Below are 26,788 nucleotides of genomic sequence, written 5' to 3'. Positions count from 1 at the left end.
ATGATTGGGTGCCAATAATTCTGCGGTATAGGGGAAGCCAAAATGGCGGTTAACTTTCATTATCAACTATCAATATACAGTATTACCCAAACATTTCATTATATAATTTGAAAGACACTTTATTTATGTTTTATTTAACATTATAATAATAAAAAAGAGATTGCTAGATAAAATACAATAAGCATTTCAACCATGGGAGTAGATTTAATTCAGAATCTGTGTTTAGGAGTTTAGGAGGTGAGTGAATAACAACACGATCCAAAGCATCTATCTGAGAACAAGTGTTGTGTTATAACCAGTAGTAGGGTGGAAAGTTACAGACACACGCATACATAACACTATACATAACATGCTACATAACACATTACACATTAATAGATTTTATTGAGGGTTTACAGTGTCATTACTGCGGTACAGAGGCCATGGTCACTTGGACAGTTGCAGTTTTATATAACAAAAGCGGGGGGGGGGGCGACGACGACGTTTTATAACTCCCAAGACGTTTTATAGATTTCACAAAAAAAATATTGAAAAAAATCTACAGAGCACACTAACAGCAGAGATGACCAAACATTTAATCAATATATATTATATCTGGTAATCTAGGATAGGGAATCACAGACCTGCTTCAATTCGATTTTTTTAGTTTCTTCCCAAAACTTAATATCTGTGTAATGTAATTCATTTTAATATTTGTCTTCTTTGATTTCAATGTTGTTTTTATTCAAGCTCCCTTTTAAATTGAAACCTGTTTTTTAAGAGAATTATATAAATGTCTGGTTTTAGATAAAAAAAAAAAAAAGCAAACACAAACACGCATCAGTGTATTGAATTATAATCTATTTATTTCAAATAAAAAAACAGACTTCATATTTTATAGTTTAAAAGACATGGAACAGATGTCTTTATGAATGTCTTCATTTCTGGTAAATAAAAAAATATACTCTATAATACATTCCTGATAATATTACATTTCTTCATTTCAGAAATAAAAAATCTGTGAATTAGCACCTGAGTCATTAAGCACATCACAAATATGTGCTTTAACTGCCTCATAATTACGAAATCATACAATATAATTATTATATTAACAGTATATTATAATAACAAAAAATGCAATACACATTTCATGTATACATTATACTGGTTGGAACAGGTATAGATTTACTGTTCATATTAAGAACATTTACTGCTTTGTTGCAATCTCCATCTCTGATGTGACATCCTGTGTGTGTGCATGTTTTTTGTGCCTCCAGATGACCAAACACACCCTGATTACAAACAGCACACAGGCTAAAGCAAGCAGCAACGCTGAGGAACACATACACAGGAAATCAGTGAGAAAGAGGAAGAAAAATGAATTGATGTGTTTTGTTAGTCTGTTTAGTCCCATTATATTTGCACTCACCAGTAAATATACCATTCTGTCCAGGAGCCGAAGCGTCAAAATTCTTTGTCATGTTTCCAGATAAGGCAACGATGATAACAGGGTAGACAGTCAGGATGTAGCGTACATGCTTCTCAAGAAAACTGTTCTCCAGAACAAACCTGAGGACAACATCATAAATTATTTTCAATATCTTCTCTCTTACACACACAAAACACAACCATAAAACATACACTATATGACCAAAAGTTTGTGAACTCCTGACCGTCACACTCATAAGTGGAATGTTATGTCTTATGTCTTGTGTTAGTGGATATCATTAAGGACCAATAATGGTAATGGTAATAGTTGTAATGGTTAGCTGATGGTTTGTAATGGTATTTGTAGTGGAAACCTTTAGAACTTCTGTGAGCAGGGATAATAGGGATAATAAAACACATAGTTTCATGTTACTGAGGAACTAAAAAGCACTTAGCAAAACACTAACACTGGAGACTCCTTCCATAAATGTTAACTAAACATCTCCTTATAGAAAACTTCCCCACATCACAATGATTGTATGTTTTTCTTTGTTAAACACACACACATTTTTAATTTGTTTATAATTAGCCTTAAATTATGTGGATCGTCCACCATACAAGTCCCTGTGAATGAGTGGTTGATTTAACATATTAGATCTTTATTAAAAATCAAGCAACACCATCTGACCAATCAAAGTTGAGAATTCAACAGCGCTGTGGTTTAAAGAATCTTACCAAACAAGGACCTCCACCGATAGCAGTGAGAGTGACAGCGTTGCTGCGTCTGATTTGCTCATTCCAGCATCGTAGCTCACCACTATGGTCAGGTTAATCAGGGTAGCGATAGACGTCCATGTTGTGTATACAGCCAAGCCGTTCTGAACCTGGATCAATGCGGAGGAAAGCATTAAAAGTGTTTGCTGATCATGTAATGAATCGGATGCCTGTGTCATGCTATTTCTGAATATTTTACCAGTATACGAATGCACCAGAGATCCTTGTTGTGATACTTGTTTAACCAGGCTCCGTATTCTTTAAGTCCACGACAGGAGAAGAAAATCATCATGTAGTTTGTGAATGCAACAAAAGCAAGCATGATCAATGCTGCGATCATCACCCTTTAAGAGAACAGAAAATCACACATCATTCACTTTTATTGATTTCATCATTTAGCGACAGGCCTTACATGTCCTAAATATTTACATTTAGTCATTTGGGAAACATTTTTATCCAAAACAACTTCACTTTGAATGCAATGAAGTACATCATTGAGCAGTTGCTCAAGAAGCCTTCAGTGGTTCAGAGATTTAAACAAAAAAATTTCCCAGGTGCATTATCATACTGGAAGCCACCATTACAAGATGGTACATTAAAAGATGGCCATAAAAAAGCATTCCTCACAGCATTACACCACCAAAACCAGCCTGAACTTTTGATTCATTCTGTTGATATCAAATTCTGACCATATCATTTGCCAGAAATGAAGATTTATCAGATCTTTTCCAATCTTCATCTGTCCAGTTTCTATGACCACTACAGCCACAGATTCCTGTACTTAGCTGACACGAGTAGAACTAAATGTGGTCTTCTGCTGTTGTAGCCCATCTACTACAAGACTTAACATGTTACATGTGAGATGTAAGATGAGCTGCATCTGAGGATGCTTTTTTGCTCACCATGGTCGTAAAGAGTAGCTATTTGAGTTACTGTCAGCTCGAATCAGTCTGGTCATTCTCCTCTGACCTCTTTCATCAACAAGCTGTGTCTGTCTACAGAACTGCCACTTACTGGATGTTTTTTGTTTTTCACACCAGTACACTGTATAAACTCTAGAGATGGTTGTGCAAGAAAATCCAAAAAGATCAGCAGCTTCTGAAACACTTAACCCAGCCTATCTGGCTGCCCCAGTCACTGAGATCACATTTTGTTTCCATCATTCTGATGTTTGATATGAACATTAACTGAACATTAACTGCTTTTAACTTGTATGTGCATGATTTTATTCACTGTGCTGCTGCTAAATGATCAGATGAGCAGCAGTACAGGAGGTGACCAATCAGCATGGGTATACTTACTCTCTGTCCCACAGCAGAAGCCAGCTAATGTTAAACAGAATATTCAAAATCCAGCAGATGAAGAAGCCGTACGGCAACACTGAATGGCTGCAGTACATCGGTCCGAAGGCATTCCTGAAATAGAACTCACACTTCAGACTCCATTACAGCAAGAATTTAACATATTTCTTCCGTTTTTTAAAATTTATTTTATTTTTTAAAATGATTTAACCTTTTTAAGTGGACATTTACCTTCTGAATATAGTAGACACAATGTAGATAAACATAGCAGTTAACCAGAAATAGATGACACCCCAGATTGAGAAGGTCCATCCAGATGGAGTGATTTGTGTGTTGTATGTATCAGAGACGTTTGCAGTCATCATCAAGAAAGGACCTGAAAGAAAAGAAACAAGGCAGTCTTTTTAAATAAAATTTGGATTATACAATTAGCAAACATCTTTAACCAAAGCAAGAGAGATAGTATATAATTCAAACACAGCACTGAGCAATTGAAGATTAAGAGTTCAGCAGTAGCAGTTCTGGGATTTAAACCATACAACCTTATGGGTACTAGAATAAATAATTAACTGCGAAGTTGGCACTGGTCTATTTATCTACAGTGTATAATAAATGGATTATTATACTGAAATGTTATAGACTGATCAGTTAATTAATGTGATTTCTAGCATTTTTAGTAAAGGTCTGTATTTACAACGAGATTAGAATGGAATAGATTCTTAGTTTTGTTTTTGGCTTTTTGGTTGTTGTTTTTTTGTTGTTGTTGTTTTTCGTCCATAACCCCAAAAATGGCGATCAATCAAGGTACAAGACCATAGATGGGACTGCTTGTTCTATAGGGAGGAAAATTGTCTGTGCTCTCTGGGTGGGAGTGATAGTATTACTCTCTCCCCCATGAAGCGACACTAGCCAATCATGAGCGCCTGTGAGCTCATGTATGAGGAATAGGGCAGATAGTGCTTTACTCCGAGTGTGCTACGTTGCCCTGTGACGCTACATGAGCAGCAACACGAAAAGATGTGTTTGACTGGCATCAGGTATATCAGAGGAACCACCTGTTAGCCTTCACCCTCCCTGGTTGGAGCTGTTGTATTATAGGGAAGAGCTGGAAAATTACCAATTTTTACAATGGTTACTATGTCATATTTTTACTAAATACTTTCACGGTAATGTCATAGTCAATAAAATAAACACACTGTAGCTATATGATAGCTAGTCTTATAACACACTATAGCCAAAGTAAAATCATATCAAACTATAGGGAATTCTCTACTAGAATGATTATTTTATTTATGTTTTTTATTGCCATGTTAGTGGTTTTACATACACACTATAGCACTTTGAGATACATTTCCTATATGTTTTGGAAATAAAGTTATTATTAGTTATCTGCTCTCTTACCCGTCCCTCGTGCAGCAAGGATGTTGAACGTGATCCCGGCTATATAAACCACAACTGAGACCACTATAATGGCTATACGGGCGATGCTATGAGCTCCCATTGTGTTCAGCTGAAACACAGAAGAGGAAAACCTTTAGAATAATCTTTAAAAAACTTCAGTCAACATTCTAAAATCTCAAATTACACTCAGACACCCTTTGTCTGATAAAAACTGTATATAAGACCATGCCATAATTGTAATAATACTAATAATTATTATGATTATTATTATACTATATTACATAATCCAGAGCATATCATTTTGTGTGTCTTACCTGTTTTGTAGTTAATGTGGTCAGATTTCAGAAACAGACTGAAGAAAAGACACTGAACTATAGTTATTGGTTCAGCATTATATACCTGTGAGTTAAGTAATGGTTACATGACAACAAAAGCACCACCTACTACTTCCCATTCATGTAATAAGTCACGTGTGTTTGTTATGTATTCCTGTTACCTAACCTCCGTGTTGACGGTTATGAAACCTACACAATTCATACAAAATGACTCATTTCTAAAGGAAATATCTCATTTAAAATTATAAATACATAGAAAAGGCTTGATCTGTCACTTCTTCTTGTTTCATTTTATAGTTTAAAAACCCAAAACCAAATTTTTAGACTTGCATAAGTGCCCATTACAGTACAAAATCCACTTCTCTAGTGATAACTCTGCTAATCTGACCTATAATTTAGCAACTTTTGACCTTGTTCATTTTAATAAGAAACACTAAAGTGTAGAACATTCCTTAGACTCATTCTGGGTGTTGTTTAGCTCTAATTAAGTTCTTCTTCTTCTTCTTCTTCTTCTTCTTCTTCTTCTTCTTCTTTTTAAAAAAAAAGTTTTTCAGTTTGTTTCCTATGTTTTGTATAGAGTATATGTCTGAGGTGATTCTGAAAACTGAATCCCCCAGCAGGTTTTCTACACTTCAGTGTGCGTGACACACCCTCTACTCTACTGTCATCTAGTGAGAAATCTGATTCCAAAGTGTAATTCGACCCACAGGAACATTTATGAAAACAGACTACATTTATAGTCTATCAGTCTATGGTTCATTCCATCTCAAGTGGTCCAATGTAGGTTGCTTGACTGGTTTGAATTTTCCTTTTTTTTTGAGTGATTACCTCTGCGTATTTGCATTGCAAACCCACCAATTTTGTTTTTATTTTATTTTACTTGGTTTAACTATGACAGCTGTCTCTGTATTAAGGCACACAACAAATTTTGGTTATACAGCTGTTTACGGAAACCTCAATATCTCTCCAGTAGGTCCACTGCCCTGCAGAGTTTACCTCCAACCTCAAGCTCACAATTTTTACAACAGAATGTTACTAGTGAGGACTTATTTCTGTGAAAATTTCAGGTTTGTATCGGTCCCCCAGCAGAGATACATAACCTGAAATTGAGGGAATTTTTTTTTTATTGCACTTCCTTGCACAAATAAAAAAAAGAAAGAAAGAGAAGTCTCAAACCTGAAATGTTCTGCACACACACTATAATTAACTACGTACCCTCTAAAAAACTGAGACTGAGATTTGAACCTTTCCCATAAACTGACACTAAAGTGGAACTTAAAGCAATCTTCAGCATTACAATTGGACTTAAGTTCTAAGTCTAAGTAAAACGAATGTACAAAATGTTTATACAGTTATACATTTATACATGTGTGTGCATTGTAATGTGCTCTAGAGATCAGTTTTTGTTCCAAGGAGCTAGGACTATCCTAAACTCAGATATTGAGGTTTCCGTAAACAGCTATATAACCAAAATGTGTTGTGTGCCATCACACAAAGATGGCCATCGTAGTTTAACCAAGTAAAAAACAAAACAAAAAAACGGGTGGTTTTGCAATGCCAATACATAGAGGTAATCACTTAAAAAAATTTGAGAAATTAAAAACGGTCAAGCAACCAACTTTGTAATTATTGGACCACTTGAGATGGAATGACCCCTATGTATAGGACTATCTGACCAGTTAATAGAATGATTTGCCAGAATATGCGATGTGTGATCTAGCTACACTCCAGATAGTAGATATCTGTATTCCCATAATCTGTACTTAAACCGGATTAAAAAATACCTTGAAAAATGGGGGTATTAATAGCCATCACTTATATTTGATTGACCCCTACTGAAACTGGTAGTTTATAGATTTCTTTTTCTCTGGCGCCCTCTAGTGGTTGCAGGCGGACTGCAATTAGAATCTTTGCTTCAAAAATAGAGAAAATCAACAATCACTCAGAAAGAAAATGCACAATTAATCTCTTCAAAACCGTGAGACTGTGCATTATTTATTACACCACCACCTAAGTTAATCAATAAGAATAAATATAACAGAGGACGTTTAGACTCCACGTACCAAAACGTCCAAAATACAAAATAAACAAATAAATAAAGATTATCGAAATAAACGACGCTTAGGCCTCTAACTCGTTTTGTGTAGTATCATTGTAATATTGTTAACAGGTGTTCAGCACAGAAACATCTTAACAGTCAGCAAATTTAAAGCAAATGTATCTAGCAACACTCAGTGTTTCACAGTTTCTTCATTTTACAGACTTTGCATTTTCATGTTTGTTTTTAAGCAGAACAGAACGATAAACAATTTATGAATGGTGTTTTAAAATGTGCTTTAGACTGAGACGCATGCAATGACGTTGTCATTTGTTATTCTCTTCAGAAACAAGAAGCAGACATATGATTGGCTGGATGTTCTGTTTAGGGGCGGGAACCAGCCTCATGATTGGCTGCTCTGTGTATGCTCGCTTATTCAGCTTTTGTTTTGAACGAATTCCCTGGCAGATGATTTTGGAAGTGTCTGGTTACTTCGGGAAAGCTTTGGGAAGAACAATAATTTTATTTACTTTTGCTTCCAGATAAAGAAAATGCCTTTGTTGCGCGGAGGGACCACGGAGACGAAGGACGCCACTGATGAAGTGCAGAAAATCTGTGATGAGGTTCGTGTGTTTTGCAGACATCCCAACTCCCAACTCTCCCGGAAGTTCTGGGGGTCTCCCGCATTTTAATAGCTGCTCCATGACGCCCGCAAATTATATACAATCTCCCGGAAATCGTTTTGGGGGTTTTTTTTTCTGAGAGAGAGAGAGAGAGAGAGAGAGAGAGAGAAAGCGCGTTCAATTGTCATTTCTAACAGTAGACACGCCCTGGAGAAACCGAGAGAGAGAGAGAGAGAGAGAGAGAGAGAGAGAGAGAGAGAGTGTGACACAGCGCGCGTCCTGATTGGTCTCTCTTTGTGCTAACTAACCTATCAGTTTTCTCAGTAGGCGGGCTTTACAGTCGATCCCTTTCTAACACCCCCCCACCCCCCGTCTCTCTGTCCAGTTCATCCATCAGTTCGGTCCAGTTTAGCCAGCTGCTATAAGGAGCTACTGTATTAATGTCTAGGTAATAGGGCCAGACTCCTTGTAGACATGTGTAAAGTGGTTATTGAATAAAAAATGACGAGTTGAATAATACTATAAAATAATAAAGTAATATAATATGGTATAATATAATACAAAACAGTGTATTTATTTTAATGTCACATTTTCTGCATATACCAGACTTGAAATCCCATAAACACAGTATGTATGTAACCCATTACATAAGATAATATAATAAAGATACACCTTATGCTTTTATTTCTTTTAGGGACCACTACATATTAGGGGAGCTTTTCAGCAGAAAACCAAAGTCTGACAGAGAAGGTCACTAGAGCTGAGGTGTACTTTACATCTTTCATTGTCGAGCATAACCTGCCATTCCAGGTGTGTAAGCACCAGAGTTGGGTATAACTTATGTTACTTTAATCTAATTACTTTTTTCTGATAACGCAGTAATGTAACACATCTGTAATGGATCTGTAAAAGTTCATCCGGACAGAAAAAAGACCATACAGTATTTGAGTTGACGAAAGCAACAATATCATGTGTGAGAAGGAATTTGACATTTTAGACAGGTACTATAATGAAACACATGGTAAGGTAACAGATGTCTTTGTAGACATGCCATTGTGCAATAATGCCAAAGCTGAAAACATATTAATCTGCTTTGCATCACCATCCTGTGCTTTCACTCTTGATAATACAGAGTTGTTTTTGCTAATCATTACGTTGTGGCTGTCACTGCTAAATCCTACACAATGAGACCACTCAAGGCCTTTGTCATGGTCTTGAATGATCTCATTGGGTAGGATTTAGCAGTGACAAATGCAATGTGATGAATAGCAAAAACAACTCTGTATCGTCAAGCGTGAAAGCACAGGCCCCTAATATTTACAGTGTTGGCTGTCAAAGTCTGGTCAACAAGTCTGGTTGGCTGTTCATCTGGTCAACATTTGTGCCAAAACTGCCACTAAGGAGCTCTCAATGTCACCTGAAGAACTGTTCATTGACATCTACTACTACTTTGAGAAAAGTTGTAAACGAAGAGAAGACCTAAAACAGTTTCAAGAGTTCTGCAATGTTGCCCAGCAGAGAGTACAAAAGCATTATCCTACAGGCTGGCTTTCATTAGGAAAAGGTTTGGACCATCTCCTCCACCAACAGCCAGCTTTTCTTTCATATTTTGAGTCAAAGAGTGAGAATCAGAAGTCATCTCATATTCATGGCAGTAGCCAGTGAAGCCACCTCCCTGAAATGAGTTTTTGCAGGTTGGGGTTTTGGGAGTTTATTGGAGTATTTTTTTTCCCGCTCCATGCAACTTTCTAGGAAATAGATGCATACTAAAGGTAAAAGAATAAAAGCGACAAGGAATGATTCAGTTTAATACTAGTTTTTAATCAGTGTATTTATTCTCCATGTCCCGTCTCTGCTTCCACAGGAAAACAGCACACCTTTAGTCCAGGGCTGTATTGCTTATAGCAAAAATGGCCTTTTATACCAATGTTTGGTCCAACAAAGTGTCCAATACCAAGTGTCAAAGTAGTTCAGAACTTTAGATATATTTGACCTGATACTTTAGTATATTTTGTCATGGAATGAATTCAAACCGAACTGTTTTAAACAATTGTATATCCAAAGTAGAATAAAATAAAGTAATTCCAAACAAATAAACTATAAATAAAGTGACATAATTCAATTTAAAAAGACAGGACAAAACAAAAAAAAAAATCAATTATACGTCCCTTAAAGACTTAAATACATGGAAAAATAAATAAATTATTTAATTAAATTTTAAGTTAAGGGGGGGTTCTGTGTGTGTGTGTGTGTGTATCAGTCAGTAAAAGGTTATTAGGAGTCATTATTGAATCACAAGCATGATCAATAACTGCTATGTGTATAAGTCACGAGTCAAGTCATGGGAGTCCTGATTTCTAATGACTGTTTTGGAAATTACAGATGAAGCCTCATGCGGAGGAAAAAGCCGGAAAAACGTTTGACGTCTTCACTGCTAAATCCTACAAGACACAGGTGGTAGCTGGGACAAACTATTTCATCAAGGTAGGACACAAACCCACTCACCCAGTCCTCATGTAGAATGTATTTAATGGCCACTAATAGAGGTAAATATGTGTTTTCATGTGTTCATCGCAGGTCCACGTGGGTGGCGAGGACTTTGTTCACCTGCGGGTCTATAAGATGCTGCCTTGCGCTGGAGAAAAACTGGAACTTACTGGAATACAGACACCCAAAGCCCATCATGACCCCATCGAATACTTCGAACATATGTTCCATTGAGAAAGAAACACCATAGAAACTACAGTAACGCTTACAAACAGGGACTGTATTTGTTGCTAATTATGACATCTTTATTCTATCTTAATTCCTGAACTGACAAGAAATGAGCTGCTTCTTCAGTTAATAAAAATGCAGTGGTAAATATCAGCCAAAATTGCCTCATAAAGACAAAATTGTGACAATACTACCCACGCTGCCTTTTGTACTTTAATTGGTCATAACATTTAACTGCAAAGTTCAATAAGCATAGATTCTTTCGTTGTAAAGTATGAAATATGGCAACTTAAAAAAGCTAACAAAATACACGTATACTATTAGGATACAGCATGGAAGTAGGAACCAAATTTCGTGGAACTATTTTCCAGAGTTTGATTTTCAGTGTTCTAACAATCTGACACTTTGGACATGCCAATCAGCCTACCATGCATGTCTTTGGACGGAGGGAAGAAACCGGAGTACCCGGAGGAAACCCCTGGTGAGAACATGCAAACTCCACACACACAGGGCAGCTGCAGGAATCGAACCCCCGACCCTGGAGGTGTGAGGCGAACGTGCTGATTCTGATTGATGTGTAACGTATTAAAGTGTAATTCATTTATCAATTTGTAAATGATCAATGTATCCCTTTGTCACCCCCCTGACAATTTTTACAATTGAGGTTGTGTTGTACTAATCATATGTTATGCTATGTTAAGTTTTTGAATTATTCAATTAAAAAAAGAGAGTATGGAACTGCTGGCTCAAATTTAGCCTATTACCCAAAAACACTTAAAATTCAACATACAAGCAATTACTCACATCTCCGAACCCAGTTGGAGATAGAAAAAAAAGACACCAGCCGTGAGTGAAAAGAAGCAAGGGTCCAGATTTATTGGTTCCGTTCCACCACACGAGATCCACACCGATGAGAATTCTCAGAAGTGATCTGACACCCGGAGCTCAAGCTCCAGTATTTATACTGTATTTACACAGTAGATAACCAATATATTTCAGAAAGACTATGATATCAATACCAATAGGGTTAAAAAAAGAGCTCATCTACATTACCATTATGTTTTGAAAAAGGCCTTTCCAATTTACCATTATGTTTTGAAAAAGGACTTTCCAATTTACCATTAGGTTCGAAAGTGGAGAGAGACAAAACAATTTAGAAAGACCTTGCTCTCACTATTATCTCGCGGGGGCAGCTTGACTCAGCTACCCTTATAAATGGCTCCTCATGGTTTTCTCTTAAAATTAAGGCCTTCCCTGCGAGACAAGAATCTTCACCACCTGAATTATGAGTAAGTTACATTTTTCTGTATTTCTGGTTTATATTTTATTTTCATATTTGCTCTATATCTCTATTTTATATATAGTTATACTGCTTGGTTTACTGTACTTCCTACTTCATAATATCATTATATTACCCTTCTACTATCCTACATATCCTACTACTGTTTATAAAGAGTATTTTATAAAGAGTATATATTTTATTATTATAAGATATTACCCTTATAATATCTTAATACTCCTTTTTACTATTCTTATAAAGTTATAATGTTATGTGTGTGTGAGAGAGAGAGACAGAGAGTGTGTGTGTGTGTGTGTGTTATGTCCACATGCCCGTCCTTGACTATACGAGAGTGTGTGTGTATGTGTTTGCACTCCTCAGCTCTTATACTTCTATTTGACTTTTTGACTAATAAACCATAGTGTGTTACTCTTAAAAGATCTTAAAGTGTGAATCCAATTCGTCAATATCCGCCTAATACCGCTTCTGTGTGTCTAGGTGCCCGTCTGGATCTGGATCTGGACACTCTCTATCAGCTCGCGCTTCTCACCGCTGACACCAAAGTGCTACTCAACGTTCCTCGCAGCACCCCCTCTGGAAATGGAAATGCGGGGTCCCCCCCCCCGATACAGAATCCACCCCGTGAATGTGTGTATTGACGCCTCTACACAGACAGAACCTCCTCTGATCTGGGCTCTGACCATTCTTCCCTCTTCTCACCTGTCAGTCCACTCTACTCTCAGTGGTCTTCTTATTTCACCTTTGCTGACTAACCCATGTCCCCAGGACACACCCCATTTTCTTCCCCCTACCGCTCTCCTCAAGATTACACACCCACCAGTCCTGTGAATTATCAATAAAATGACATATTACTCATACTAGGTCTCCCTCATGTTTATTTTATGTCATTTTTATCCACAACAGAACATAATATGGAAAAAAGGAAAAGAGAACGTCTAACACAGATGAAACAGATAGCGAGCAAAGTGTTAGTGTAGCAACAAAACAGGAAGAGGAACTCAAAGTGATCATAAAATTATCTCAAGAAGGGACGACGTTTGGTGAGTGGAATCCAGTTCAGCTAACAAAATCAATAGACAAACTGCTGGGTGAAATCAAAAGTGCTAAGGTATTGAGAAATGGAATACTATTCATTGTAGAAATAAAGTCCAGCAAGGGAAAGCCATGGAACTGAATAAAATAGATGGTAAGAAAGTTCAGTGTTTGTTGACTGAATGCAAAAAATTGGTTCGATTTCAGGAATACCTACAGGTGTTGCAGAGGAACAAATAAAAGACAATGTGACAGGGGCAAAAGTACTAGAAGTGAAATGTTTTAAAACAACTAGAAATGGGGAGTGGGCAAATGAATGGGGATTTAAACTATCAATCTCAAAATCACAAGTTATATGTTTTTCTAAGCGCCATAAAACAGGCACCACTTAAATTGTATGGACAAGATCTTGAACAGGTCAAGGTTGTGAGATTTTTCGGAGTGCACTTTGATGAGAAGTTGACCTGGTGTCAGCGTATTGATAAAGTTAAGAATAAATGTAAAAAGATAAATAATGTATTGAGGTGTCTGTCAGGGCGCGACTGGGGAGCAAGTAGGGCATCGCTCATAAACATCTATCTTTGATTATGGTTGCCTAGCATATACGTCAGTGTCAGAATCAAACCTTAAAAAACTTGATGTGAAACAAGCACAAGCACTCCGGATTTGTACTAGAGCATTTAGGTCATCACCAGTGACTGCATTACAGGTTGAGACAGGAGAGATGCCTTTGCGTATCAGGAGGGTCAAGATCATGCTGGCGTATTGGATAAATCTACAAGGGCATAGCAGGGTGCACCCCGCAAAGCCATCTAACAAGACTGCTCAGAGCATTATAGAACTAACTTTAACAGTTTTGAATGGGTAGGAAATGCAAAGACACAAAATGCAGGCCTCAGCCAGCTAAAAGTAAGCCCCATTGTGGCGATACCAACTGCACCACCCTACAGTCTACAACAAATATTAAAAGAGAAATCTAAAATAGCACCACAGTGGATAATAGTTCGGAACTATATGGACCATTATCAGGATAAACTACTCATATATACAGATGGGTCAAAACAGCCTGAGACAGGCAGCACTGGTGCTGCTTTTTTTATTCCTCGTTATGAAGTAGCAGTCAAAAAAAGAGAAACCGATCACAGTCTATCTGCACTGCCAAATATACAATCTGGGAAAACATCATGTTGACAAGACATTGTTTACCAAATACTTCATCTGCTTCTCATACTCCATGGCAGGGGGCTGAATGTCTCCTTCTTTTGAGTCCCTGCACATGTAGGGGTAGAAGGAAATGAAACTGTGGATGTATTGGCAAAAAGATCGATAAAGCATGAAACAGTTGATATACGAGTACCATTAAGCAGATCGGAGATTAAAGCCATTCTAAAGGGACACACGCATAAAATATGGCAGGAATACTGGGACATAGCTGATACTGGACGACATCTATGTAATATACAAAAACAAGTAGGCATGAGTGATTATGAGGCAGGGCAGGAAACCAAAGGAAGGGATGATAACTACGCATCTTAGAATAGGTCATGCTGGCTTAAATCTAGCATTACACAGAGTAAGAAAACACCCCACTGGACTCAGCACCCACTGCAATACACAGTAGACAGTAAAACTCCTTCTGTTAGACTGCAAAAGATATGAGGAAGAAAGAACTGAGTTAGAGATGCAGATTGGAAAGCAAAACATGACACTAGAGAACTTGCTGGGAAAAACATCTGGAAAAGTGCACCATCCTCTAATAAATGATCTGAAAAATACTGGGAGACTTTAGTCATTTAATATGAATATCTAGTATCTAGTTATTTATTATTATTATGATGATGATGATGATCATTGTTGTTGTTGTTGTTTGCTTATTTGTTTGTTTGCCCCCCACCCTCCCCCCCGCCAAGCTGCTGCCAACACTCCAGTCCAGTAGGTGGCGGTAATGCACCTTAAGTTGGTTTGCCAACCCCCGTTAAAACCAAAGAAAGAAGAAGACGAAGAAAAGGAGGATGGTTTTGGACGTGGTTTTGTTGTGTACGTATTTCCTGTCAGATGATTTTGGGAGTGGCAGTACGTGTAAAGTAACGTATCTGGGTGCGTTGTGGAAGCTGTAGGAACTAAAGATTAAACAGTTATTTTATTTAGCTACTTTTGCTTCCAGACAGAAAATGCCGCTGTTGTGCGGAGGGACTACCGAGGAGAAGGACGCCACTGATGAAGTGCAGAAAATCTGTGATGAGGTTGGTGTGTTTGGGGAGTTTGTGGGAGTGTTTTGGAGTGTTTTGGAGTGTTTTGGAGTGTACTGTATGAACCTTTCTCGGAAATAGATGCATACTGAAGTTACAAGCAATGATGCAGTTTAGTACTAGTTTTAATCAGTGTGGATATTCTCCGTGTCCCGACTCTGCTTTCTCAGGTAAACAACACACCTTAGCCCAGGGCTGTATTGTGTATAGCAGGGTTGCGCGGTATACCGGTACTGGAAAAATACCGGTGTATATTATATTTCAAACGATACCATATCATTTTGCTCAATTCAGTATTTGATGTGCTGTTGTTCCGACGTTTGAACTGACGCGAAAGTAATACAGAGAGCAGTAGGAGTGAAATATGGCATTACTTCGCCTACCTAAGAGATGAAAAAGGAGAAAGATAAAGACGAATATTACTAATATGAACGTTAGAATAACACTTTACAATAAAGCTACATTTGTCAGCATTCATTACATAACCTGACCTAACAGTATTATAGCATTTATTAATCTAGGTCAATCAGTAATGATTTATAAATATGCTAATACATGTTTAAGATGTTAACATTATTTTATGCATTAAACTAATATGAACACAAAGCTAACAATAACCAAGATTAATAAGTTTTTCCACAATCTAAATTTAACCTACATTCCCTGTAGGGTTTTTTGTTGTTACATATTGATACATTTATTTATTTATTTTTTAAAAAAAAATTTTACTACAGAGTTTCTTTTGAGGCTGGTTATTTGTCGCCTATGGTGTCGATTTAGTATTGATACTGAGGTATTAGATTCTTGTATCGTACCGAAGCCAAAATTGTGGTATCAGGCCATCCCTAGTGTATAGCAAAAATAGCCTTTTGTACCTGTGATTGCATCATCAAGCCGGATTGTCGCAACGTTTTACGTGACTGGCTAAAGTGTCTAGTTAACTAGTTCTGAACTTAAGATACATTTGACCTGGTGTTTTAGTATATATTTTTTTTGGGGGGGAATGATTTCAAACTTGGACTGGTTTTTGTTTTTTTGTTTTTTTAAAAAACATTTGTCTGTCAATAAAAAGTACAATAAAATAAAGTAATTCCAAACAAATAAACTATGAATAAAGTGACATAAATCTATCAAACAAAACCACAGATGAAAAGACAGGACAAAACAGAAAAATAAATGCATAAGAATAAATACATTATTTTTAAACTGAATTTCAATTTAAGGGGATTCCTTTATGAAGTAAAAGGGTAGGATGTTCCATTCATTTAGTAAAACTAGGGGTTCACTGACTATTGCTTGTGTAATTCTGTGTGTGTGTGTGTGTCAGTCAGTAAAAGGTTATTCTGAGTCATTTTGTTGAATCACAAGCATGATCAATAACTGCTATGTGTATAAGTCACAAGTCAAGTCATGGGAGTCCTGATTGCTAATGACTGTTTTCGAAATCACAGGTGAAGCCTCATGCGGAGGAAAAAGCTGGAAAAACGTTTGACGTCTTCACTGCTAAATCCTACAAGTCACAGCTGGTAGCTGGGACAAACTATTTCATCAAGGTAGGACACAAACCCACTCACCCAGTCCTCATGTAAAATTTGTATTTAATGGCCACTAATAGAGGTAATAAATGTGTGTTCATGTGTGCTTCGCAGGTCCACGTGGGTGGCGATGACTTTGTTCACCTGCGGGTCTATAAGATGCTGCCACACGCTGGAGAAAAACTGGAACTTCATGGAATTCAGACAAGCAAAGCCCATCATGACCCCATCGAATACTTCTAAACATGCGCTCCATTATGAAAGACACCACAGAAATACACTAACACTCTCAAACAGTATTCTGTCTTACTTCCTGAACTGACAAGAAATTCTTCTTCAATTAATAAAATGGCAGTGGTAAATATCATTCGTAAATGTCATATCTTTCTCACAAATATTTAGTGTTAAAGGGAACACAAGGAGTCGTATTTGATGCTTATAAATGTCTGTATATCCATCTTGAAGAACACAATAAACTTTGATGCCTTGATGCTCTGGTTTGAATGTAGTCATTTGGACAGAATTGTGTGGAAATAAAATCAAATTTAATAGAGAGACTGAACCCTGTGATAACAGAATGATACTCACATTTAAATCAAGGTTAAAGGTTAAATCAATTTAAATATAATACTTTTAAAAACATTATAGTACTTTGTACATTTTAGTTACTAACCAAAATCAATAACGAGCTAAAAACGCAGCTCGATTGGTTGTTTGCGGTAGGGGCCGGACGTAGTCATGTGATTTGCTGTTCTGTTTAGGGGCGGGGTTTATTCAGAGTTGTACATGTATTGTGTTTGCTGCACCTTTTTGTTTTCTGCTGTGTAAACCGGAAGTTTGCAGTTTGAAACTACGCGCTTTTTGGTACGTGTTACTACATGCGGAGTGTCAGTGTTGCGTGTAGTTTAATTGTCTTTTAATGTTGAAGTTTACGTAAACAAAACTTTTTTCTGACAGCTACAGCAATAATGGCTTTGTGTGGAGGGCTCTCCGAGGTCAGAGACGCCACTGCTGAGGTGCAGAACATCTGTAATGAGGTTGGTGTACTTAGTTTTTCCTGTTCTCCTGTTAAAACTGCTTAGATCATTCTACCTGATCACCACCTGCTTTACCAACAAGCTCTGGTCAGTGTGCAGATGTTGATCTACCAGGAAAAACAAGCCATAATAATACAACTATGTTTCTGCACGGTTTAATTCTTCTTTCCTTTTCATCATCATTCATATTTGTTCCTAGGCTGGTTGCTTGAGGTCGTGTTTCAAACTGCATATTATCCCTTCTTTTATATCACAGTGCTGATTCATTCTCAAATCTTTATGGTCAGAAGGTTGTTGATTCATTTCCTAACAGCTCATTCAGAAGGACTTGTTTGGTGGACGTGCTACAAAATCTACTACTAATAATAAACAGATTAAAACGTGCCGCTGATTAACGAAGAAAAACATAACCTTTGATATAGTGACTGTTTCCATAAGGGGCCATTTATTTGAAATTTTTGAAAGGAGTCTCCAGTGTCAGGACTCGGTACGTTTTCCTACACGGGAGCTTGTGCTTTTTATGGATTCTCAGTAACAGGACGAGCTGCTTTTTTGGTCTTATGTGCTTCGAGATTGAGAGAGAAAAAGAATGGCTGGAGAGGGAACGACTCTTTATAGTTTCAGGTGCACTCGTTTTTTCTGCATTCTTTTATAACATTGTTCTGAACATAACAAGCCACGTCACTTGTACGGTTTCAGTAGAACCTCATTACGTTGTGATTTGTATGAACGTGATTGTTTCAGTCAGTAAAGCATCATTAGGGGTTGTGTTATTGTTAAGTTACCATGACTTCTACACGTGACAGTTATGAGTAAGAACAGTGATGTGTATAAGTCAGAGGAAATGATTTCCATGTGTGTGTGTGTCAGTCAGTAAAAGGTTATTAGGAGTCATTATTGAATTACAAGCATGATCAATAACTGCTACGTGTATATGTCACGAGTCAAGTCATGGGAGTCCTGATTACTAACGACTGCTTTCGAAATCGCAGATGAAGCCTCATGCAGAACAGAAAGCAGGAAGAACGTTTGACGTCTTCACTGCTAAATCCTTCAAGACACAGGTGGTAGCTGGGACGAACTATTTCATCAAGGTAGGACACAAACCCACACTTACACAGTCTCCTATTAAATACACTTGAAGCCCTTTTTCTTCAAGTAATGACTTCTCCCTGATAGCCACTGAGAAATGTATTTTGCAGGTCCATGTGGGTGGCAAGGACTTTGTTCACCTGCGTGTCTATAAGATGCTGCCTTACGCTGGAGAAAAACTGGAACTTACTGAAATTCAGACAGCCAAAGCCCAGCAGGACCCCATCGAATACTTCTGAACATATTCTCCATTAAGAAAGACACCATAGACACTGTACTAACACTCTGTGTGAATTTGTATTACATATGGAATGTCACAGGGTTAACCCTGGGTGTCGTTAATCACAACATCTTTGTTCTGTTTTCATTTCTGAACTGAAAAAACGAGATACTTCTTCATTTAATAAAAAGACCGTGATAAATAGCAGTCATTCACAGTCTCAGTTCCTTTTTTTTTTTTTTTTTTTTTACAAATGACTGATGTCAAAGGAAACATATGGAGTGGTATGTGGTATTTGACATGGTAGGCTTTTGTGATGTGTAAAAAAAAAATGAAACCAAGATCAATCATGTCAGTGCTTTTCCTACTCTCAATGTGAAATTACAACGTGTAAAAATTAAGTGAAAAACAAAACAGGGGTTGTGTTATTGAAGTTGCCATGACTTCTACACATGACAGTGATGAGTAAGAACAGTTACTGTATGAGTATAAAGTCAGAGAAAGTGATTTCCAAATAAAAGGTAAGAGTCCTGATTACTAACGACTTTTCGAAATCGCAGATGTCACATTGACAGTTGAAGACTGGAAAAGGACCCAGTGATTTTTTCCTCTAATCTTCAACTGGCCATTCTATGTAAACGCTATAAACTGGGGTGGGTGTGTGTGTGTGTGTGTGCGCATGAGAAAATCCCAGGTGATCTACAGTTACTGAAATACTCAAACCAGTTCATCTGGTACCAACAACTATGCCATGATCAAAGTCACAGAGATCACAATTTTTCTTCATTGCAGCAAATCCCTGAAGAAGGTGTGTTCTAGCAATGGGGGTTCTATATTTATCTATTCTCACAATCATAATCATCATTCATTTTTGTATTTATCCTGGTCAGGTTGGCCCACCCTAGAAATTCTGGGCAAAAGGCTAGAAAAAAACTTTTAACACATTTAAAAAATTTTAAAAATCAAAATCGAAACTTGCACTTTGAAACCCGTTTTCAAAAGTTTGCGTTTTCAGGCCCCAAAACGCTGCTGTTGTATAAACGGCCCCTAAGCCTTTGTTGAGAAATGAATGAGTCAGGAGCTCAGAGTGTGGAGAACAGAGTCCATTCGGACATTTCATCTACAATCACATCAATTAAGTGATAATAAAGGGTTTCTCTTTTTATTCCTCCTAAGCACAGATATAAAAGTAAACAAAAACCTAGATCAACTAAAGAAGAGCAGTTTAATATTTTTGTATACAAATATATAATAGCCCAGATTATAGAATACATGGCCAATTGGTGTTAGTGATGTGTCGTTTGCGAACGACTCGGCTCTATGAGTCATCTCCAGTTTTTAGTTTTATTTTGTGAATTAATACAAGACCGAATAAATGGACGATCTTTTCGCCACACTTCACGATCACGACACATGACACAGACACTCAGTGCTGTTTTTGTAACAACTCATCAGAGACAGTTCTTCATTTATTTTGGAGTTGTAATCACACTTCAAAATTTTGGTATGATCTTTGTAGTTTTATTAAGACCAGCATACAATCCGAATTTGATTTTACTGATCAGCATGTGCTATTTGGTGTCCATAACTATGAGAGGAAAGACTGTAATAGATATTAAGTAAGTTTTTGCTAGTGAAATATCATATAGCCTACATAAGTGCAAGTTTAGTAGTTTAAAACCCTACATTTCTTTTCTTTTCTTTTTTTAAATGAGTTAAAACAATATTATAGTACTATATTATATTCCAAATCATCCCAAAGCAAACAGAACTGTGCTTCTGATGGCATCTCACAACATTTGTAAATGATCAATGTATCCCTTTGTCACCCCCCTGACAATTTTTACAATTGAGGTTGTGTTGTACTAATCATATGTTATGCTATGTAAAGTTTTTGAATTATTCAATTAAAAAAAAAAAGAGTATGGAACATAATACGGAAAAAAGGAAAAGAGAAAGTCTAACACAGATGAAACAGATAGCGAGCAAAGTGTTAGGGTAGCAACAAAACAGGAAGAGGAACTCAAAGTGATCATAAAATTATCTCAAGAAGGGACGACGTTTGGTGAGTGGAACCCGGTTCAGCTAACAAAATCAATAGACAAACTGCTGGGTGAAATCAAAAGTGCTAAGGTATTGAGAAATGGATCACTATTCATTGTTTGTAGAAAGAAAGTCCAGCAAGGGAAAGCCATGGAACTGAATAAAATAGATGGTAAGAAAGTTCAGTGTTTGTTGACTGAATGCAAAAAATTGGTTCGATTTCAGGAATACCTACAGGTGTTGCAGAGGAACAAATAAAAGACAATGTGACAGGGGCAAAAGTACTAGAAGTGAAATGTCTTAAAACAACTAGAAATGGGGAGTGGGCAAATGAATGGGGATTTAAACTATCAATCTCAAAATCACAAGTTATATGTTTTTCTAAGCGCCATAAAACAGGCACCACTTAAATTGTATGGACAAGATCTTGAACAGGTCAAGGTTGTGAGATTTTTCGGAGTGCACTTTGATGAGAAGTTGACTTGGTGTCAGCATATTGATTAAGAATAAATGTAAAAAGATTAATAATGTATTGAGGTGTCTGTCAGGGCGCGACTGGGGAGCAAGTAGGGCATCGCTCATAAACATCTATCTTTGATTATGGTTGCCTAGCATATACGTCAGTGTCAGAATCAAACCTTAAAAAACTTGATGTGAAACAAGCACAAGCACTCCGGATTTGTACTAGAGCATTTAGGTCATCACCAGTGACTGCATTACAGGTTGAGACAGGAGAGATGCCTTTGTGTATCAGGAGGGTCAAGATCATGCTGGCGTATTGGATAAATCTACAAGGGCATAGCAGGGTGCACCCCGCAAAGCCATCTAACAAGACTGCTCAGAGCATTATAGAACTAACTTTAACAGTTTTGAATGGGTAGGAGATGCAAAGACACAAAATGCAGGCCTCAGCCAGCTAAAAGTAAGCCCCATTGTGGCGATACCAACTGTACCACCCTGGAGATTCATACTCCATGGCAGGGGGCTGAATGTCTCCTTCTTTTGAATCCCTGCACATGTAGGGGTAGAAGGAAATGAAACTGTGGATGTATTGGCAAAAAGATCGATAAAGCATGAAACAGTTGATATACGAGTACCATTAAGCAGATCGGAGATTAAAACCATTCTAAAGGGACACACGCATAAAATATGGCAGGAATACTGGGACATAGCTGATACTGGACGACATCTATGTAATATACAAAAACAAGTAGGCATGAGTGATTATGAGGCAGGGCAGGAAACCAAAGGAAGGGATGATAACTACGCATCTTAGAATAGGTCATGCTGGCTTAAATCTAGCATTACGCAGAGTAAGAAAACACCCCACTGGACTCAGCACCCACTGCAATACACAGTAGACAGTAAAACTCCTTCTGTTAGACTGCAAAAGATACGAGGAAGAAAGAACTGAGTTAGAGATGCAGATTGGAAAGCAAAACATGACACTAGAGAACTTGCTGGGAAAAACATCTGGAAAAGTGCACCATCCTCTAATAAATGATCTGAAAAATACTGGGAGACTTTGGTAATTTAATATGAATATCTAGTATCTAGTTATTTATTATGATTATTATTATTGTTGTTGTTGTTTGTTAGCCCCCCCGCCAAGCTGCTGCCCACGCTCCAGTCCAGTAGGTGGCGGTAATGCACCTTAAGTTGGTTTGCCAACCCCCGTTAAAACCAAAGAAAGAAGAAGACGAAGAAAAGGAGGATGGTTTTGGACGTGGTTTTGTTGTGTACGTATTTCTTGTCAGATGATTTTGGGAGTGGTAGTACGTGTTAAGTAACGTATCTGGGTGTGTTGTGGAAGCTGTAGGAACTTAAGATTAAACAGTTATTTTATTTAGCTACTTTTGCTTCCAGACAGAAAATGTCGCTGTTGTGCGGAGGGACTGGCGAGGAGCAGGACGCCACTGATGAAGTGCAGAAAATCTGTGATGAGGTTGGGGAGTTTGTTGGAGTTTGTTGGAGTTCGTTGGAGTTCGTTGGAGTTCGTTGGAGTGTTTTGGAGTGTACTGTATGAACCTTTCTCGGAAATAGATGCATACTGAAGTTACAAGCAATGATGCAGTTTAGTACTAGTTTTAATCAGTGTGGATATTCTCCGTGTCCCGACTCTGCTTTCTCAGGTAAACAACACACCTTAGCCCAGGGCTGTATTGTGTATAGCAGGGTTGCGCGGTATACCGGTACTGGAAAAATACCGGTGTATATTATATTTCAAACGATACCATATCATTTTGCTCAATTCAGTATTTGATGTGCTGTTGTTCCGACGTTTGAACTGACGCGAAAGTAATACAGAGAGCAGTAGGAGTGAAATATGGCATTACTTCGCCTACCTAAGAGATGAAAAAGGAGAAAGATAAAGACGAATATTACTAATATGAACGTTAGAATAACACTTTACAATAAAGCTACATTTGTCAGCATTCATTACATAACCTGACCTAAGAGTATTATAGCATTTATTAATCTAGGTCAATCAGTAATGATTTATAAATATGCTAATACATGTTTAAGATGTTAACATTATTTTATGCATTAAACTAATATGAACACAAAGCTAACAATAACCAAGATTAATAAGTTTTTCCACAATCTAAATTTAACCTACATTCCCTGTAGGGTTTTTTGTTGTTACATATTGATACATTTATTTATTTATTTAACAAATTTTTTACTGCAGAGTTTCTTTTCAGGCTGGTTATTTGTTGCCTATGGTGTCGATTTAGTATTGATACTGAGGTATTAGATTCTTGTATCGTACCGAAGCCAAAATTGTGGTATCAAGCTATCCCTAGTGTATAGCAAAAATAGCCTTTTGTACCTGTGATTGCATCATCAAGCCGGATTGTCGCAACGTTTTACGTGACTGGCTAAAGTGTCTAGTTAACTAGTTCTGAACTTAAGATACATTTGACCTGGTGTTTTAGTATATATTTTTTGGGGGGGAATGATTTCAAACTTGGACTGTTTTTTGTTTTTGTTTTGTTTTTGTTTTTTTAAAAAACATTTGTCTGTCAATAAAAAGTACAATAAAATAAAGTAATTCCAAACAAATAAACTATGAATAAAGTGACATAAATCTATCAAACAAAACCACAGATGAAAAGACAGGACAAAACAGAAAAATAAATGCATAAGAATAAATACATTATTTTTAAACTGAATTTCAATTTAAGGGGATTCCTTTATGAAGTAAAAGGGTAGGATGTTCCATTCATTTAGTAAAACTAGGGGTTCACTGACTATTGCTTGTGTAATTCTGTGTGTGTGTGTGTGTGTGTGTGTCAGTCAGTAAAAGGTTATTCTGAGTCATTTTGTTGAATCACAAGCATGATCAATAACTGCTATGTGTATAAGTCACAAGTCAAGTCAAGCGAGTCCTGATTACTAACGACTTCTTTGGAAATCGCAGATGAAGCCTCATGTGGAACAAAAAGCAGGAAGAACGTTTGACGTCTTCACTGCTAAATCCTACAAGACACAGGTGGTAGCTGGGACAAACTATTTCATCAAGGTAGGACACAAACCCACTCACCTAGTCCTCATGTAAAATTTGTATTTAATGGCCACTAATAGAGGTAATAAATGTGTGTTCATGTGTGCTTCGCAGGTCCACGTGGGTGGCGATGACTTTGTTCACCTGCGTGTCTATAAGATGCTGCCATGTGCTGGAGGAAAACTGGAACTTCATGGAATTCAGACAAGCAAAGCCCATCATGACCCCATCTAATACTTCTAAACATGCACTCCATTATGAAAGACACCACAGAAATACACTAACACTCTCAAACAGTATTCTGTCTTACTTCCTGAACTGATAAGAAATGCTTCTTCAATTAATAAAATGGCAGTGGTAAATATCATTCGTAAACGTCATATCTTTCTCACAAATATTTAGTGTTAAAGGGAACATAAGGAGTTGTATTTGATATTTGATGCTTATAAATGTCTGTATATCCATCTTGAAGAACACAATAAACTTGGATGCCTTGATGCTCTGGTTTGAATGTATTCATTTGGACAGAATTGTGTGGAAATAAAATCAAATTTTATAGAGAGACTGAACCCTGTGATAACAGAATTATACTCACATTTAAATCAAGGTTAAAGGTTAAATCAATTTAAATATAATACTTTTAAAAACATTATAGTACTTTGTACATTTTAGTTACTAACCAAAATCAATAACGAGCTCAAAACGCAGCTCGATTGGTTGTTTGCGGTAGGGGCCGGACGTAGTCATGTGATTTGCCGTTCTGTTTAGGGGTTTATTCAGAGTTGTACATGTATTGTGTTTGCTGCACCTTTTTGTTTTCTGCTGTGTAAACCGGAAGTTTGCAGTTTGAAACTACGCGCTTTTTGGTACGTGTTACTACATGCGGAGTGTCAGTGTTGCGTGTAGTTTAATTGTCTTTTAATGTTGAAGTTTTCGTAAACAAAACTTTTTTCTGACAGCTACAGCAATAATGGCTTTGTGTGGAGGGCTCTCCGAGGTCAGAGACGCCACTGCTGAGGTGCAGAACATCTGTAATGAGGTTGGTGTACTTAGTTTTTCCTGTTCTCCTGCTAAAACTGCTTAGATCATTCTACCTGATCACCACCTGCTTTACCAACAAGCTCTGGTCAGTGTGCAGATGTTGATCTACCAGGAAAAACAAGCCATAATAATACAACTGTGTTTCTGCAGGGTTTAATTCTTCTTTCCTTTTCATCATCATTCATATTTGTTCCTAGGCTGGTTGCTTGAGGTCGTGTTTCAAACTGCATATTATCCCTTCTTTTATATCACAGTGCTGATTCATTCTCAAATCTTTATGGTCAGAAGGTTGTTGATTCATTTCCTAACAGCTCATTCAGAAGGACTTGTTTGGTGGACGTGCTACAAAATCTACTACTAATAATAAACAGGTTAAAACGTGCCGCTGATTAACAAAGAAAAACATAATCTTTGATATAGTGACTGTTTCCGTAAGGGGCCATTTATTTGAAATTTTTGAAAGGAGTCTCCAGTGTCAGGACTCGGTACGTTTTCCTACACGGAAGCTTGTGCTTTTTATGGATTCTCAGTAACAGGACGAGCTGCTTTTTTGGTCTTATTTGCTTCGAGATTGAGAGAGAAAAAGAATGGCTGGAGAGGGAACGACTCTTTATAGTTTCAGGTGCACTCGTTTTTTCTGCATTCTTTTATAACATTGTTCTAAACATAACAAGCCACGTCACTTGTACGGTTTCAGTAGAACCTCATTACGTTGTGATTTGTATGAACGTGATTGTTTCAGTCAGTAAAGCATCATTAGGGGTTGTGTTATTGAAGTTGCCATGACTTCTACACATGACAGTGATGAGTAAGAACAGTTACTGTATGAGTATAAAGTCAGAGAAAGTGATTTCCAAATAAAAGGTAAGAGTCCTGATTACTAACGACTTTTCAAAATCGCAGATGTCACATTGACAGTTGAAGACTGGAAAAGGACCCAGTGATTTTTTCCTCTAATCTTCAACTGGCCATTCTATGTAAACGCTATAAACTGGTGTGTGTGTGTGTGTGTGTGTGGGTGTGTGTGGGTGTGTGTGTGCGCGCATGAGAAAATCCCAGGTGATCTACAGTTACTGAAATACTCAAACCAGTTCATCTGGTACCAACAACTATGCCATGATCAAAGTCACAGAGATC

At 37.3% G+C, this 26,788-nt stretch overlaps 5 protein-coding genes across 5 annotated transcripts; 4 read left to right on the top strand and 1 right to left on the bottom strand.

The window, feature by feature from the left end:
* Positions 1-40: 40 nt before the first annotated feature.
* si:ch211-161h7.5 (uncharacterized) lies at positions 41-5,787 on the bottom strand. Its single transcript, XM_053612205.1, has 8 exons — positions 5,198-5,787; positions 4,884-4,992; positions 3,714-3,858; positions 3,483-3,596; positions 2,381-2,525; positions 2,143-2,291; positions 1,409-1,548; positions 41-1,311 (listed from the first exon to the last, which is right to left on the bottom strand). Exons 2-8 carry the CDS (start codon positions 4,981-4,983, stop codon positions 1,187-1,189), a joined length of 918 nt encoding a protein of 305 aa, XP_053468180.1. The 5' UTR covers positions 4,984-4,992; positions 5,198-5,787; the 3' UTR covers positions 41-1,186.
* Positions 5,788-7,691: 1,904 nt separating this feature from the next.
* On the top strand, positions 7,692-12,901 carry LOC128599434 (cystatin-B-like). Its single transcript, XM_053610977.1, has 3 exons — positions 7,692-7,879; positions 10,262-10,363; positions 10,457-12,901. The coding sequence occupies exons 1-3, from the start codon at positions 7,808-7,810 to the stop codon at positions 10,598-10,600; spliced, it is 318 nt and encodes a 105-aa protein (XP_053466952.1). The 5' UTR covers positions 7,692-7,807; the 3' UTR covers positions 10,601-12,901.
* A 2,073-nt stretch (positions 12,902-14,974) lies between these two features.
* Positions 14,975-17,200, top strand: LOC128599435 (cystatin-B). Its single transcript, XM_053610978.1, has 3 exons — positions 14,975-15,169; positions 16,627-16,728; positions 16,825-17,200. The coding sequence occupies exons 1-3, from the start codon at positions 15,098-15,100 to the stop codon at positions 16,951-16,953; spliced, it is 303 nt and encodes a 100-aa protein (XP_053466953.1). The 5' UTR covers positions 14,975-15,097; the 3' UTR covers positions 16,954-17,200.
* A 221-nt stretch (positions 17,201-17,421) lies between these two features.
* Positions 17,422-19,270, top strand: LOC128599439 (cystatin-B-like). The gene is made up of 4 exons (XM_053610983.1): positions 17,422-17,574; positions 17,668-17,747; positions 18,740-18,841; positions 18,950-19,270. The coding sequence occupies exons 2-4, from the start codon at positions 17,679-17,681 to the stop codon at positions 19,076-19,078; spliced, it is 300 nt and encodes a 99-aa protein (XP_053466958.1). The 5' UTR covers positions 17,422-17,574; positions 17,668-17,678; the 3' UTR covers positions 19,079-19,270.
* A 3,346-nt stretch (positions 19,271-22,616) lies between these two features.
* Positions 22,617-25,107, top strand: LOC128599433 (cystatin-B). Its single transcript, XM_053610976.1, has 4 exons — positions 22,617-22,841; positions 22,969-23,047; positions 24,527-24,628; positions 24,725-25,107. The coding sequence occupies exons 1-4, from the start codon at positions 22,750-22,752 to the stop codon at positions 24,842-24,844; spliced, it is 393 nt and encodes a 130-aa protein (XP_053466951.1). The 5' UTR covers positions 22,617-22,749; the 3' UTR covers positions 24,845-25,107.
* The last annotated feature ends 1,681 nt before the right edge of the window (positions 25,108-26,788 follow it).

The sequence above is a fragment of the Ictalurus furcatus genome, chromosome 23 (genome assembly GCF_023375685.1).
Source record: "Ictalurus furcatus strain D&B chromosome 23, Billie_1.0, whole genome shotgun sequence".
NCBI classification, from domain to species: domain Eukaryota; kingdom Metazoa; phylum Chordata; class Actinopteri; order Siluriformes; family Ictaluridae; genus Ictalurus; species Ictalurus furcatus.
This window is presented reverse-complemented; position numbering and strand designations above follow the sequence as displayed.